Here is a 13,358-nt window from a genome sequence, read left to right on the forward strand (position 1 = left end):
GTTTTTTCTTCAGTGGAGTCTTGCGAAGGGACGATTTGAAGTCACCTTTTCGGGGGAGCTTTACAATCCACGAAGGGGGCACGATGATGCTGCTGTGGGTACCTGCGGAGAGGTGCGTTCGAGAAGAAGATATGGAAACTGTGCAAAGCGTTTAACGGGGCCAAAGGTTATTGTAACGTTTACCCAGTGAACACTCTTCGCCGATCCGTTCGGGGTTGAAACAGGAGTCCTTGTTGTGATACGATACTTTACACCAGGCGCACGTTAGGGCTACGATCTCTTTCGAGCTGAAGGACAGCTTCGCTTGGATAGCCTGGTAGAAAAAAGGAAAAAAAAAATGTTGGGTAAATATTTAAAATAGTGTACAAATTGCTGGTTTTATGGGAAATGAGGCATCTATTCCGGTAAAGTATCATCTATTTCTAACATCACGAGAGAGTTTTAAATCATGTCTATTTTTTGTTGAGCTATAAATGACTAATCCTATTCCTCAGATGCCTCAGATGATTACTTAGTAAAAGTATTTTTAATTAACTACCACTATTTTATCTACACCTTCATTTTGTTCTGTCACATACAATGACTCGCGGTTCTTACCCTCAAATGATTCAAATGGTCATACATTGACGCCAGCACCTACCTTCCTTACACTCCTAATTCATTAGCAAACAAAAACCCACGCGACTTTCAGATAAAAACGAAAGTCCCACTGATTGCAGCAAATGATTTAAGTATTATGATTGCTACCACATGCCAACTTGAACTCTAGCTGTTTCCAGTCTCAACATTCTGATATGCAAATAGACTAAAAAATTGCATTTAAATTAGAAACGAAAGAATATAACCAAAAGGGAGGAAGAATTTGGTTCAAGATTCAATCAAAAGGCACGCAAAAATGCAAATAACGCATTGACATGCTAAAACGATTCCCAAACAGGAATCTCTCACCGGGCCCCACGTAGAGCGGCCCATAAGTTAGCACAACGCAAATATGAAGAAACTAACACGCCATGCGCACATGTTCCAGTGACTAAGGTGACGACAGACAAAAAGAGGAAGGTGTCCCGCTAGTACGAAAGCTAGTAGTAAATCGTGCAACTAATCACCATGTAAACCCTCCCCCTCTCCACCCCCTCACACCCTGTAAGAGTATTAATTTTCTGACAAGACGCGACGCGGATAAACTTGTTTTCTCACGTTCCCTGGACCATGTGCAAAAACGTGGATTCAATTCCCTCCGCTGGTGGCTCTTGTACACTGATGCACTCACTATCCGCGGGAGGTGGGTGGCAAAATTTTCTTAATAAAATATAAATAGAACCACGGGATCCCAGAAATAGAGCTCCCACCACCCCTTTCTCGCCGAGTAGTAAAAGTAGTAAGCGCACTCAAAACTACTTGTGCCAAAGTGGATAAATCATGATTTTACGCTACATCCCCCCCCATTCGATCGGTACCTTGCTGCACTGCTTGCATTTGCCCTTCTCGGTGCGACGCGGTAGCCAGTGGTGTGTGGTCATCGTCTGCTCCCGGTACTGCCGCACACCGACGTCACGAAACGTCGGTTTACACTGCAGCTGGCCCTTTTCCGTCAGTGCGGCCATACAGTTGGTGTGGACAATAGTTTTACAAGCCGAGCACTTCAACCGCGGTCCATGTTTCTGCCAATGGTTCGAGGTTGTCATCGATGGACATCGCGAGGGCGCGCGCACGGTATGAGAGTAATGGGATAAAATTAAAACAACATTTAAGCTTCATTCGAGTGCCAACCATTGGAAACCTACCACACATTCAGCTTCACCCAGGCTGCAGCAATCAACGGAGACGGCCGTCGGCACCCACAGATGATCGCCGGAAATGGCATGCTCGCTCCAGTCCGGAGTGCACCGTATCTGGCGTCCGTTCGCATCGCCACTGGAACTGCTAGAACGATGACATCAAACCGGTGATTAAGCAATAAGGCAAGCGAACCGTACAATGAAGAAGTTTTTAGTAGCTTTTGGTTCGGTTGTAATGTGAGTTGGAAAACCGTTCGCGGGACTTATACGACGTAACGTTTTATGAAGGATTCACAAGCCGATGAGCGATTAGAAGCAACACCACCAGGGGAATCACGCGGTCCCTGGTGGACAAAAGTGGGGCTTTTGGTGGTTACGAAATGCAAGCGAAAGGCGATCTATTCTTCCACTTTTGATCAAAACATGACAGAGGTGGCGCACTTCGAGCTTCGAGCGTATGGCTCTGGCATGCAACAAAACTCACGATTTAGCAACATCCCGCTCGTAATCGATCACGATGCGTTCGAACTTGACACGACGAGCGAGACGGGCCAAGTGAAGCAATCTGAAGATAAGAGAGAGAGAGAGAAAAAGAGGAAACAGAAGAAGAATGCATCAGAAGGGTGCAACGATTGGCATTCTGGGTCTGAGCATGGGAGACTTGAGATCGAATTTCGAAGCTCCACAAAAGAAAAACGAAGAAGAACCACCTTCCCGAAATTCCTATTCCTCCCATGTTGATCACATCTTTGCAGACACATTTTCTGCACGTGACATTCAACCGCCACAGGTGAACCCACACACTTTTCGGAATCCTAATCGCGTTTCGCGGGTAAATTAGATTAGGCCGCACACGTGTAGGACTTCCCAGCAACAAGCAAGTATATTTTGCAGTGTCTTTGTGTTCTCTAGTGTCTTGGAACCACCACACCACAGGAAGTGTTTAGTGGCGCCCACTCTTCCCCCCACCCGAGAGAGAGGCGCTTGGTAAATTGGATTTGCAATTAAGGTTAAGGGCTCCGCCGCGTGGCCCTTGGGACCGACGATCCAGCCGCGATCCTCACTAGATCCTCGGTCGCACAACCCGTGGGAAGGGGGCTGGAGGACCCACTTACCCCTCTTCTTCGTTCTCCAGCTCGTCCACTTCATCGCCCGTCTGCGTGTCATCGTCGGCCGTCGACTCCGGTACGGCCAGCGTGGCCATAATTCTCACCGGTGCCCGTACGTCTTCGGCGCTACCGAGTGCGGCCGCCTCACCACCACTGGATGATTGGTCCGTCGACGATGGTGGTTCCGCGATCTCGACGGGCATCCTGCGCGCCGCAGGAGTCTCCGGTTCCGACACGTACCCAACGCTACTGCCACTGATGCTGCCACCGACCGTACCGTTGACGTTCAGCGATGCCGATCGGCCACGCTGTTCCGGCTTGATGTCGAGCAGCGTCTGCAAGATGTCGACCGAGGCCGGCACTAATCGAATTACGGTCGAACCCGATCCACCACCCAGTAGGCTGGCCAGGTTGGGCGATTCGGTGGCCGAGTCACGCGACCGATCTTGGCTGCTCCGCTTTTTCGCCTTTTTGCGAGCTTTCTTGGCCGTTTTCTTCGATTCCTTCTCGGCGGCTAGGGCCCGGGCGGCCGATTGCTGCTCGACGAAGGTGGTAAAGCAGAGGGGTGGTGTACGGCCACCACCGCGGCTGTCTTCCTCGTGGTCAAGGTTCTCCGAGGAGGCACTGCTGTAGTCTACCGACCAGGATTTTACCGGTGATCCGGAGGGCGAGAGTGAAATCGGCGATAGTACGTCCGGTATCGGCAGCGGCGGAACCGAGGGCTTCAAACTGGAACGATCACACAGCAACACACGATAGTGAGGGCGTAGGGCATGCAGGCGGCTATGGTCTGGGTAGTTTCCACAACACAAATGACACAAATGCACCACAACAACTAGAATTCACTAAAGGGACACGGTACGCCAATGGATCGGAGTATGATCAAAGTCGAATTTGCGACTGAAATTTTACTTCACGTCACGTGGATGCGATGCTTTACGACACTTAAGACACTAGAATGCCATATTAAGAACGTTTAACATCGAAAACGAATAAAATGTAATCGAAAAACAGCGATCAAATGAATGCACACGGAACACAGAACGTCAAATAGATTCCGGTGGAGAGCGAGAGATATCTTGCCGTCACTTGGGCAATCGAATACTAGCCTAGCCACTAGTAACCATTACCGTGAGGTTCGCGCGGATGTTCTCGTAGAAGATCGAAGTAAGACTGAACGGCTTCTACGAAGCTGGTTTCAGAGTAAGCCTAAAAAAGCACTAGAACTAGAACACGTTTGTACTTAAAAGGCTTCAGTTAAGGGCAGGTGACTGTACCGAGCAAGAGTGAAAGTGAACTATGAGAATTGCTCGCCGAGTATCAGCAAAAGCAGACAAAACGCTTTGCTATCAGTCTTTCCTTGTATTTTTAAACGAAGCGAGAGTTTGGTCGCCTACAATGTAAAGGAAACCATAGTGCAAAGCGAAAAACGTCAGCAAAGTTGAGCTCTTAATTCGATTAGTCATACGGTCCGTTTTATGCATGCTTCGCAATGTTGACTTAAGGTTTGTTTACTAATCGCAACTGGTGATGATTAGGTCCATATCTCGTGGACGATTACATTCTATCATTTTTACTGCAATAATAATAATGCTTGTTAACGTGTAGCCTAGTGTGTTTCAAAATTAATGTGCGTTGTTCCAACATAAGACAGATGCAATCAACCGCATAATATTCGCTGGGCGTTCACCTGTTGTGGCCCTGACATTGAACTTGAACGATAAATTTCCACAGCATGAAAAATGTTACATTGTCACAGGTAATAAGCAAACCTGTGCAGGGAAGGTCGACCGATTCACGCTTTAATGCATGTTTTTGTGATTATCTGTGCATCTACATTAGCTTATGGTCTTTGTTTATATATCAGAGACTGTCTTAAAAACCGGTTTCGAAGGAACTTCTAGAACTTACTCAGGAGAAACCAGTTCATTCAAACGTATGGCATCTTTGGGGATACAAGTTTGACGTCATATTATCTCTCAGATAACGAGATTCCTTTTCCGAGACGAACCTTGCCACGGGAGGAAAGGTGTGTATGCTTTTGAGAAAACATTCAACTATCCTTATTGAATTTTGAACCGGTTTTTGTAAAATATTTTGTTACTGAAGCTCTCTGCTTTGCAAATTAGAGATAAAGACACAAAGAAAATGATCGCGTATTAAAGTATGATACATCGAAAAGCAAAATATATAATGATTATGTGATGATACGATGCAAGGCTTAAGCAAAGCTACACGATTGATTTTCCTTATCAGCTACAAATGATCAATTGAACAGTAGTATTACAGCTATCACAGACATATTGTCTTCTTTATTGTTTTTTCTTTAAAAGGCTCAAGCAAAATAGCTTTGAAATTCTACTCATCTTACTTTCCATTTGCTTTACTCGACAGTCTGTCCAGATTTAAAGTTCTTATCTCTTTACTTCATATTACTTTTTCTGTGCTATTCCTTCTAAAATGGTGATTATGAATCTCGTGTGTTCTGACATCAGGCATGGTGTAGAATCTAGCCATTTTCAATTTTAATGGGTTTTCTTTTGTTGAATGAAATATAATCTTGTTTCTTGATTCATATCAATTTCCTTTAAACTTTGCTGCACTGCTAACAACAACCTTTTCTACGGCATGCTCTACAATATCTAGCTGCAAAAGATCCTTCTGTTCATGTATAGCTTTACGCACTTCAATTGCCATCCAATTTTAGTCACATCAACGATGCTACATTACAATGAACATGCACTGACATCAGCAGCAGCAGCAGCAGCAGACCCGGACACACAGAAAAACAGAGAATCGCTCGCTTACCCCGCTGCAGCGAGAGCTTCGGCTGCCAGGTTCAACACAATCCGTGGTCCGACAACCGGAACGCTGACACTGCCATCACTGTCACCGGCATTATCCTCGACGCTACTCTCATCCCCATCACCGGCATCGTCATCTTCCAGTGGCCATCGCCGCTCACTTTCCTTACCGGTGGCCGATGCTTCATCCATTGCCGGATCAGGCGGCCTTCCGGTTCACCACACAATACCACACTGAGGAGAATATCCTTGAATCCTTCGCTCGTTGGTTCTGTGCTGGTTCCTGGGAAAGCAAACTTGATGCCCTGGGTGCGTACCGAATCGAACTGATCCCGGGCACCGCCAAACATTTGAAGTTGGCCGCGCTATGGTGGCGACGTGTGTTCGATTCTCCCTCCCCCGTGGAGGAAGGATGATGTTACGTAAACTTAATTACGAAGAATGATTTTTTATTGAAGGAAGGTAACCCCTCCAGAGACATTGTGTCATCGTGCACCCTTGGCGGATTATTATTATAATGTTTTTGTTTTGTTCTTATCCGTTCCGGTTGGTTATAGTGTTAGACCACGCAAGGCATGCAGTGCGCTACCAGAAACACAGTCCATGCAGTGATTCCAGTTCCCGATATGGAAGTGCTAATAGGACCGACGCTCTTGGTCCGGCATCCACGCGTTAGTGTGCGAAACGAATATCATTTCGCTTTTGGGTTTGGCTTTTAAGTGAATTCACACGCTCCAGCGCAGCTCCAGCCCGGAAGTAGTGCCATCAAGACGATTGCGCGAACTGCGCACTCCAAGTCGAGTAAGTCCAGTCCAAGCTTCGAATTAGTAATGTAAATCTTTTACTCTCAAGGCTGAGCCACGCTAGAGCTGCTCTCGTGAAGCAAAACAAAAACATATAATTACGAAGCAGGCAAACGGAGCAGCAGCTCGATCGCTATACATCCAACACAGCTTGCATGCTGCCACCTCCCATATAGCACCTTCGCGAAGTTCAAAGCCATTTCAGTTCGCTCTGGCTGTGGCAGCGAAGCCGTTCTGATTCACTTCCGTCTGTCCGTGCTAGAAGGCGCCTCCGTCGAGCGTGAGGGTTAACCGCTTCGTGAGTCGTGCCCACTACCAGCAACAGAGACAGAGAGAGAGAGAGAGAGAGAACGAGAGAGATCCAGTCCATAACGGGGGTTTGCGAATGTGGCCACGGTGTATTTGTTCAGCCTCTGTTCAGTTCTAAGATCCACAGCGCCACGGCAGCGGAGGCAGCAAAGAGGCGGGCGATGGCGATGAGCGCCTACGAAATGCTGCTGCTTTAGCAGCGCTGGAAGGTTGGAAACTCCGCCAAAGTAAATCTGGTTTCTGGTGGTGGCTCGCAAGCCGGTTCACCGCCGCCGCAGGGAAAAGACATCGATCTTATCCCGCAGCGACGCTCTCGCAGCACAATCTGTATATTCCCGGGGCAGCACCGCACACAATCTGTGGTGCTGCCCCTAGATTGAGATCGAGGGCGCCCCGGGACCTGTTTGGAGGTTAGAAGGCTCGCCCGAGGTCCCGCACGGTGACACTCTCTCGGGGAAGGCGGAATGTTCGGGAACGATTCGCTACATTGACGTCACGGCGTAGTGATTCATTTGTCGTCGTCGCCGTTCGGAGTTGATCTCCGATTTCTCAAAGACGCATTTTTCGGGAGAAACGCGACTCATTCTGGCTCGGTCGCTGTTGTTTTTAAATCCGATAGCGCCTCATTTGCATAGCTGTAGTGGGTCCCGTTGATGATCCTATCCACTGTTTCTGCGTTGCTGCGGTCACCGGTTCTAATCTGCGATCTACGCAAATAATGCGTCAAATAAAGCGGAATATTCCTGCGGTATTTGCAGTAACAGTCTTATCAAACGTGTCTACACGCGCTTGTCGATTGCAGACCGTAAGGTTCGCTATTATTTTACTGTTTTCGCGGAGTCCCCTTTAGTGCCAGTATCACCGCTGGCGTTCTACTTTTGCGCACTCTCCAAGCCAGACTCACTCAAGTAGTATTCAAATGACAGCACATGCAACACCTACCGGGGGCCACAGTTGTTAGTACAAGTGTTTTACTTCACGCTTCAACGGATACACTAGGATCACATTCGGTTCTTAACCTACAATTACGAGCTAGGGAAGCGTATTTAAAAAAAAAAGGGTTTTAGCTTTTGGGAGCATAAACATACCAGCAGCAGGCACCACCGAGATATGAGGCAAGCTTACGATACGTGTGCAAAAAGTAAAAAAGCAGCAACATCTTGGCAAAAAAACACACAAACAAACACACACTCTTGCGCGCGGATAAGATACGACCGATAACACGATATCAATCGAGCCCTAATAGGCCGATTTAACGGAGAATGATAACCACTTGTGCTCTCTCTCCCGGTGACTATTACAGCAACAACCTCTTCCGGAACATCATCAACAATAGCGACATTCTAGGAGGTGAGGTGCACTGGAAGTAATACATTTGACGTGTGGTCTCTCGAGAGGTCCCGGCCACAGGTGAGGATACAAGTTAGCACAAAAACCGACGAACGAACGAACGAACGAACGCGTGTTCCACCTGATCGCTACCGTAAACGTTTGGTTGAAGAACCGCGCTGCGCTGGAGATCGTGGGGCGCGTATGGAAAAGCGCGCTACCGCCACTCACCGACACGATCGGACAGATGATCACTCGAGATCCCCTCTGGTGCTCAGGTGAACCCCTCAGCCGCTCACAGATCACAACAAGAGCGCGGTTCATGACTTACCTGATTCTTTCGGTGGAAGCGTACATTCGGACTCGCTTCTCGAGGGGGGTTTACGGACACAAACTGAACGATCTTTTAAACACCAATTACACGGCACACAGAGAGTGAGTTAACAAAACACAACACATGACACACATGGGGACCGGAAACAGCAGAGAGGGAACGAAACGATGACGACGATGACGGTGATGATGGTGCAGCCTTCAGTCAGTTCCCCTCGGTTCAAGCGAACAGAACGATGACAACGCCTCGCCTATTCCCTACACTTGGGCACTTGGGGTGGCCGCTGTGGCCTAAAAAAAGGGGAGCTCAATTTCCAAAACATTCCGCACACATCTCACCAACACCAACGGAATGGGGGACACCGGATAAAAGTGATCATTCGCGAGAACGAGAGAGAGAGAGTTAAGCGAGTGACTTAAACGTGCCTTTCATGCAGCACACGCATTCCCCCCACTGGTTGACGGTCCACATTTGTCACAACGTTTAGATCGTCACCACTCAGCTCAGCGGATCCGTCCGCCCATTTGGTCCGGTGCTCGCTGCTCGTTTACTTTTACAATTTCTACGAGGACACGCGTGTTGTTTGCAAACATTTAGTCCGGTGACGTGATATTTACGAATCTGCCTCCAAACCGGTGGGTAACGTAATAAAAACGCGATCGCACTACGAGCGTACGCACGTAACACCGTCGCCGAATCGTTCTCTGTTTGGTACTGGTGTGTGCGATCTCGCTCGGTGCGCTTTAGTTTGCGCAAGTTCACGCGAATGAATATGTCCCCGACCTCCTCTTCTCTGCACGAATGCCACCATATCATGCAGCCTATACTGAGACGGCGGCGCCATCTCACTATGAAGCTCACTGACCACATACATCATCTCTTCTGCTACCCGCGCGAGCACGCGCGCGACCGCGAAAACGGCCAAGCGTGACGTCAGAGGCGAGTTTTAGAAATAGATACCATTGTTTTGACCAGCCACCACCCGGCCGTCGTCTGATAACGGGTCTCGCGTGTTCCGGTATCGTACCAACACATCAGCAGCATCAGCAAGAAGTAGCTCCCCTTCTGCGTGTTTGTTTCTCTGTTTCGGTTGACGACATTCGGTGATCTCAGAGCGATCGTAGCATCAGCCCGATGGTGGTGGTGTAGTAGTAGTGGCAGTCCACTAGCTCGCGCTTTGTCACCTGTTTCGAGCGACTTTAGTACTCCCCTTCTCCCCCACCCGAAGCACCCAGTAATTGCTAGCAGATGTCGCCAATCCGCCAGAATGTTGGGTGGAGTGGAAGGCCGAGTGGGAGGATGCCGGGCACTAGCACTAAGAAACCCGATCCGCGGCAGAAAGCGTGAGATGGGACGCGGTGCGGTGGGTTATTGGTTTCGGTAGTGAGTCGCTACCTCGTGGGGGGCAGTGACGTGCGAATTAACGCTCTAGAAGGTCACGTTTGCCGCAACCGAGACCGGCCGCGTCGCAGTTCCGGAGATGGTAATAAATGATCGTAGCCGGAGGGGAGGGGGGGGGGGGGGCGGGAGATAAATAAAACATCGGGAATAATAGTTCGAGTTGACATTTGGCTGTCGGTTCGCATGGCCGATCATATCATTTATTACACTTCACACCAACAGAAACAAAATGTTTTGAATAAAAGAAGCACGTGGCCGTGGATCGGTTGCTGGTAGCTACACTGCGTGCAATAAAAAGAGCGCCGCCATGGTGCATTGTCATTTGTTGCTTGATTATGCTTTGAGCATTAATGATGGAGCTATGTCGGTTTTATGGAGTTGAAACTGCTGTAGATTACTCATCGAGTTAAAAGGCGAACTAGTAGTAGATCAGCAGTTACTGATAAATTTATAATTTTTTTTAACACCATTAGTGTTACTCGGCCGGCTCGCTCACTCCTGTGGCTGTCCGCGAAGGACGACAGCCAGGCCGGACACGAATAACGGAAAGCAAACCGTCGGCAGCCAACTCTTAGTTGCCCCTCTCGCTCGGGGGCCTATCGAGCGTGCCGGATTTTCGCGCTCTGGAACTATTTCGGATAATTAGCTCGGCTCTAGTCCCTCCTCTCTTTCGGGAGGCTATAAGCTCTGCCAAGGACTCGACTCAGTGGTGTTCTGTGGTCGCTCCGGCCCCCATTTATACTCGGGGCCGGACGATATCCTTCTCCCCTGGGACACACTTCCCATAACGCATTCGAGAACTATAATTCGATCATTCCGGCAATCGTTATCACTTTTTATCACACGCCCGGAGGTAGGCCACCGCGTAACAATTAATATATTGATAAATTTATAGTTTTTTTTAAACACATATGAGGATAGACATACGGCATACGGCTCATGTTTGAGTTTATAGTTAGATTAATCCTAATGTAAAAGTACAGTTCAATTTATTTTTTGAATCCCATTTACAAATATTCTTAAATCTTTATGATGATACATGATTTATCATGTGCTGTGTATCGATATGCTACACATCGCCATCACATTTATGCTATGAACTGTATTACGATTTTTGGTATTCGAAATTTGCATCACCTTAACTTAATGTAAAATAGATTTTATCATGGTCAATACAAATTAGATGCCCCATATTTTACGATGTTCAAAGGAGTACGTATAGTCGAAATGGTTCTTTTTTTTCCAAACGCCATAATAAATTATGAAGGCACCGTATGCTCTCATTTAACATCTGGAATCAATCCAAAAAATATTTCTCCTTCTTGCACACAGTGTCAGTTTTAATATTCGTGTTTGATGTTATTTATTTTCGGGCAACATTGATGCTTTGACCTTAATTAACCCATGCAAGGTAATAATCAGTCTATAAAACGTCAACATCAAGCATAATAAACATACAATGAAGCAGGGGACGCAATTTATTTTATTTATCTGTAACTAAGATTCTAGTAACATTTACGGGGAATATATTAGTTCCATTAGTATTTACACAACGAAATACGATGTAAATGCAAAGTAAACAAGATTAATTATTCATGTGTGCAGTTATCTTTAAAAATCTTTATTTTTGCAACCTTTGCCACTCCTAATCGGCAAGCGTACGCTCTCGGTGATCTGGCGCCATCGCACGATCATCCGCCAATTGTCATCATCTCGCTGACGGTCGCTGGCAATCCACCGCGCCAGAAACCCCGCTTTGAGACCGAAGCCTCCTTCATAAACCACTGACAACCGTAGTCAGTTAATGCTTATTTTTATTCGCCCATATCACATCGGCTGATACTACTGCCCGTGTTCGTCCCGTGATGATGATGAGTCAGAGCACCGATAACGATCACCACCCGGCAGGCAGGCTGCTTCCGCAAGGTTTCGGAACGTTCGACGCTAGTTTATGAGCTACCGGCGTGCGGAGCGCCGGATCGGACCGATGTGTTCCGTCTACGATCACTCGGCGGGTTGAATGTCTCCTGAAAGTTGAAGAGTATTTTTAAAGATCGCTTGCTCGCTCGTTCGCTCGATGATCAAAGACAGTGGAGCCGGCCTGTGGGGAACGGTGCGCTGTGCACTGTGGCAAGATCGGGTAATTTACTGTTTGCGCGCGTTATTACGCGACCGTTTCGTCGAGAACGTGCGACCAGGAAGGAAGCGGCTGTTTGGCGGCATTTTGCATACTTGGATGTGATCATCGCCCCCTCCCTCCGTGATCTACGTGCTTTCGAGCGCACGAAACCATGACATCATACTTCAAAAGTGCGTCCTGCCGCACTCGGCCGCAAATTATGATAAGCCCCGACTGTCACATCGTATGCAAACAAACCCCACGAACCGAAGCTTTAGACCAAAAGGTACGGCACCGAGAGGCGATCGCCAGGCGCAGGAATGGTTAATTTGTTTTTCACGAAATAACCGCAAAAGACAAACAGTGACACCGAATGTGGAAAGAGTTATGAAGGGGATCAGTTACACCTAGGCTGTCATGTTTGACACGATTTGTGATGGCGAATATCGGTTTTTAATGATTGCAGTTTTCGCGCCAGGAAAAAAAAAGGATTTACGCAATTCGCGGTTCGGTTCGCTACGTCTCGAATTCGACCGGGAAAAGAAGCAATCGTTGTTCTTAAGCGTTGTTGTTGAACACAGTCGGAAAGACTCGATAGTGAGGGCACGTTTTTCTATTGCTGCACGATAATTGCTGCACGTGAACCGTACCTTACGGGGTTAATAAATCGGGTTTTCTTGCATTTCTCTTCGCTGGCATCGTCCATTTCAGTGCCAGGAACCAACCAATTCTAGCCAAAGGAACAGCCAGGTTGGTCCTTTCGTGGAAAAGAATCGTAGAACCGTGAGATTGGCAATAAATTACGTGCGAACACAATTAGTTTGCGCGCGAACGAGCGAACGCCCTTGTCAGACTTGGAAAATTCATTTTACCCATTTTCCCAACTTACAAAATGTGGTGGGTGAGCTGGGGTTTTTGGGGAACAATGTTCAACACCTTCTGTTTCCAGTGTGTTGCACCGGAGCACACCTCTGGTGTGAGGAAGATGCTCACTATTTCTTCGATTCTTTCAGTGTGCACGGCAATAGATCACTCAGGCTGTGGCACGATGTTATTGGTGATCTATTGTTCGGGTGTCCAACTTACGAAATTTCGAAGGAAACGTCCAGTGGATCGATGCAATCGGTACTAGCTTTGTGGGGGACCAAATGCAATTTCAAATGTTCCTTACGCCATTCTGAGAATGAGATCCACAAAAAGGACACTAGAAAAGGAGGTAAACTCGAAAGTAAGTAACAAAGCAATAACCATTCATTTGAACAGTTTTAGTTGTTTATTCAATTATTCCCAGATATCTTGACTTGTACAAAATGGTGTGGAAGATACTCCGTTTCCCTTACATTAAACAGGACCTAACCACTAGACATTGTCT

The 13,358-nt window shown here is 47.4% G+C and overlaps 1 protein-coding gene across 6 annotated transcripts in view; it reads right to left on the minus strand.

The window, feature by feature from the left end:
• The window catches only part of LOC126575256 (eye-specific diacylglycerol kinase-like), an 11,219-nt gene extending 5,066 nt beyond the window's left edge, over nucleotides 1-6,153 (minus strand). The window contains exons 1-7 of one of the 6 annotated variants that reach the window (XM_050235864.1): nucleotides 5,696-6,153; nucleotides 2,894-3,616; nucleotides 2,263-2,343; nucleotides 1,785-1,923; nucleotides 1,458-1,661; nucleotides 184-313; nucleotides 1-102 (exon numbers count right to left, since the gene is read on the minus strand). The exon at nucleotides 1-102 is cut by the window's left edge and continues 113 nt beyond it. In XM_050235864.1, the coding sequence (XP_050091821.1) occupies nucleotides 1-102; nucleotides 184-313; nucleotides 1,458-1,661; nucleotides 1,785-1,923; nucleotides 2,263-2,343; nucleotides 2,894-3,616; nucleotides 5,696-5,883 (1,567 nt within the window). In that variant the 5' untranslated portion in view covers nucleotides 5,884-6,153. Of the gene's footprint in view, nucleotides 103-183; nucleotides 314-1,457; nucleotides 1,662-1,784; nucleotides 1,924-2,262; nucleotides 2,344-2,893; nucleotides 3,841-4,017; nucleotides 4,037-5,695 lie in introns of those variants that run through there. The other 5 variants (XM_050235863.1, XM_050235862.1, XM_050235867.1 and 2 more) reach the window with 5 other exon arrangements.
• Between the last annotated feature and the right edge of the window lie 7,205 nt (nucleotides 6,154-13,358).

The sequence above is a fragment of the Anopheles aquasalis genome, chromosome 3, assembly GCF_943734665.1.
Source record: "Anopheles aquasalis chromosome 3, idAnoAquaMG_Q_19, whole genome shotgun sequence".
NCBI lineage: Eukaryota > Metazoa > Arthropoda > Insecta > Diptera > Culicidae > Anopheles > Anopheles aquasalis.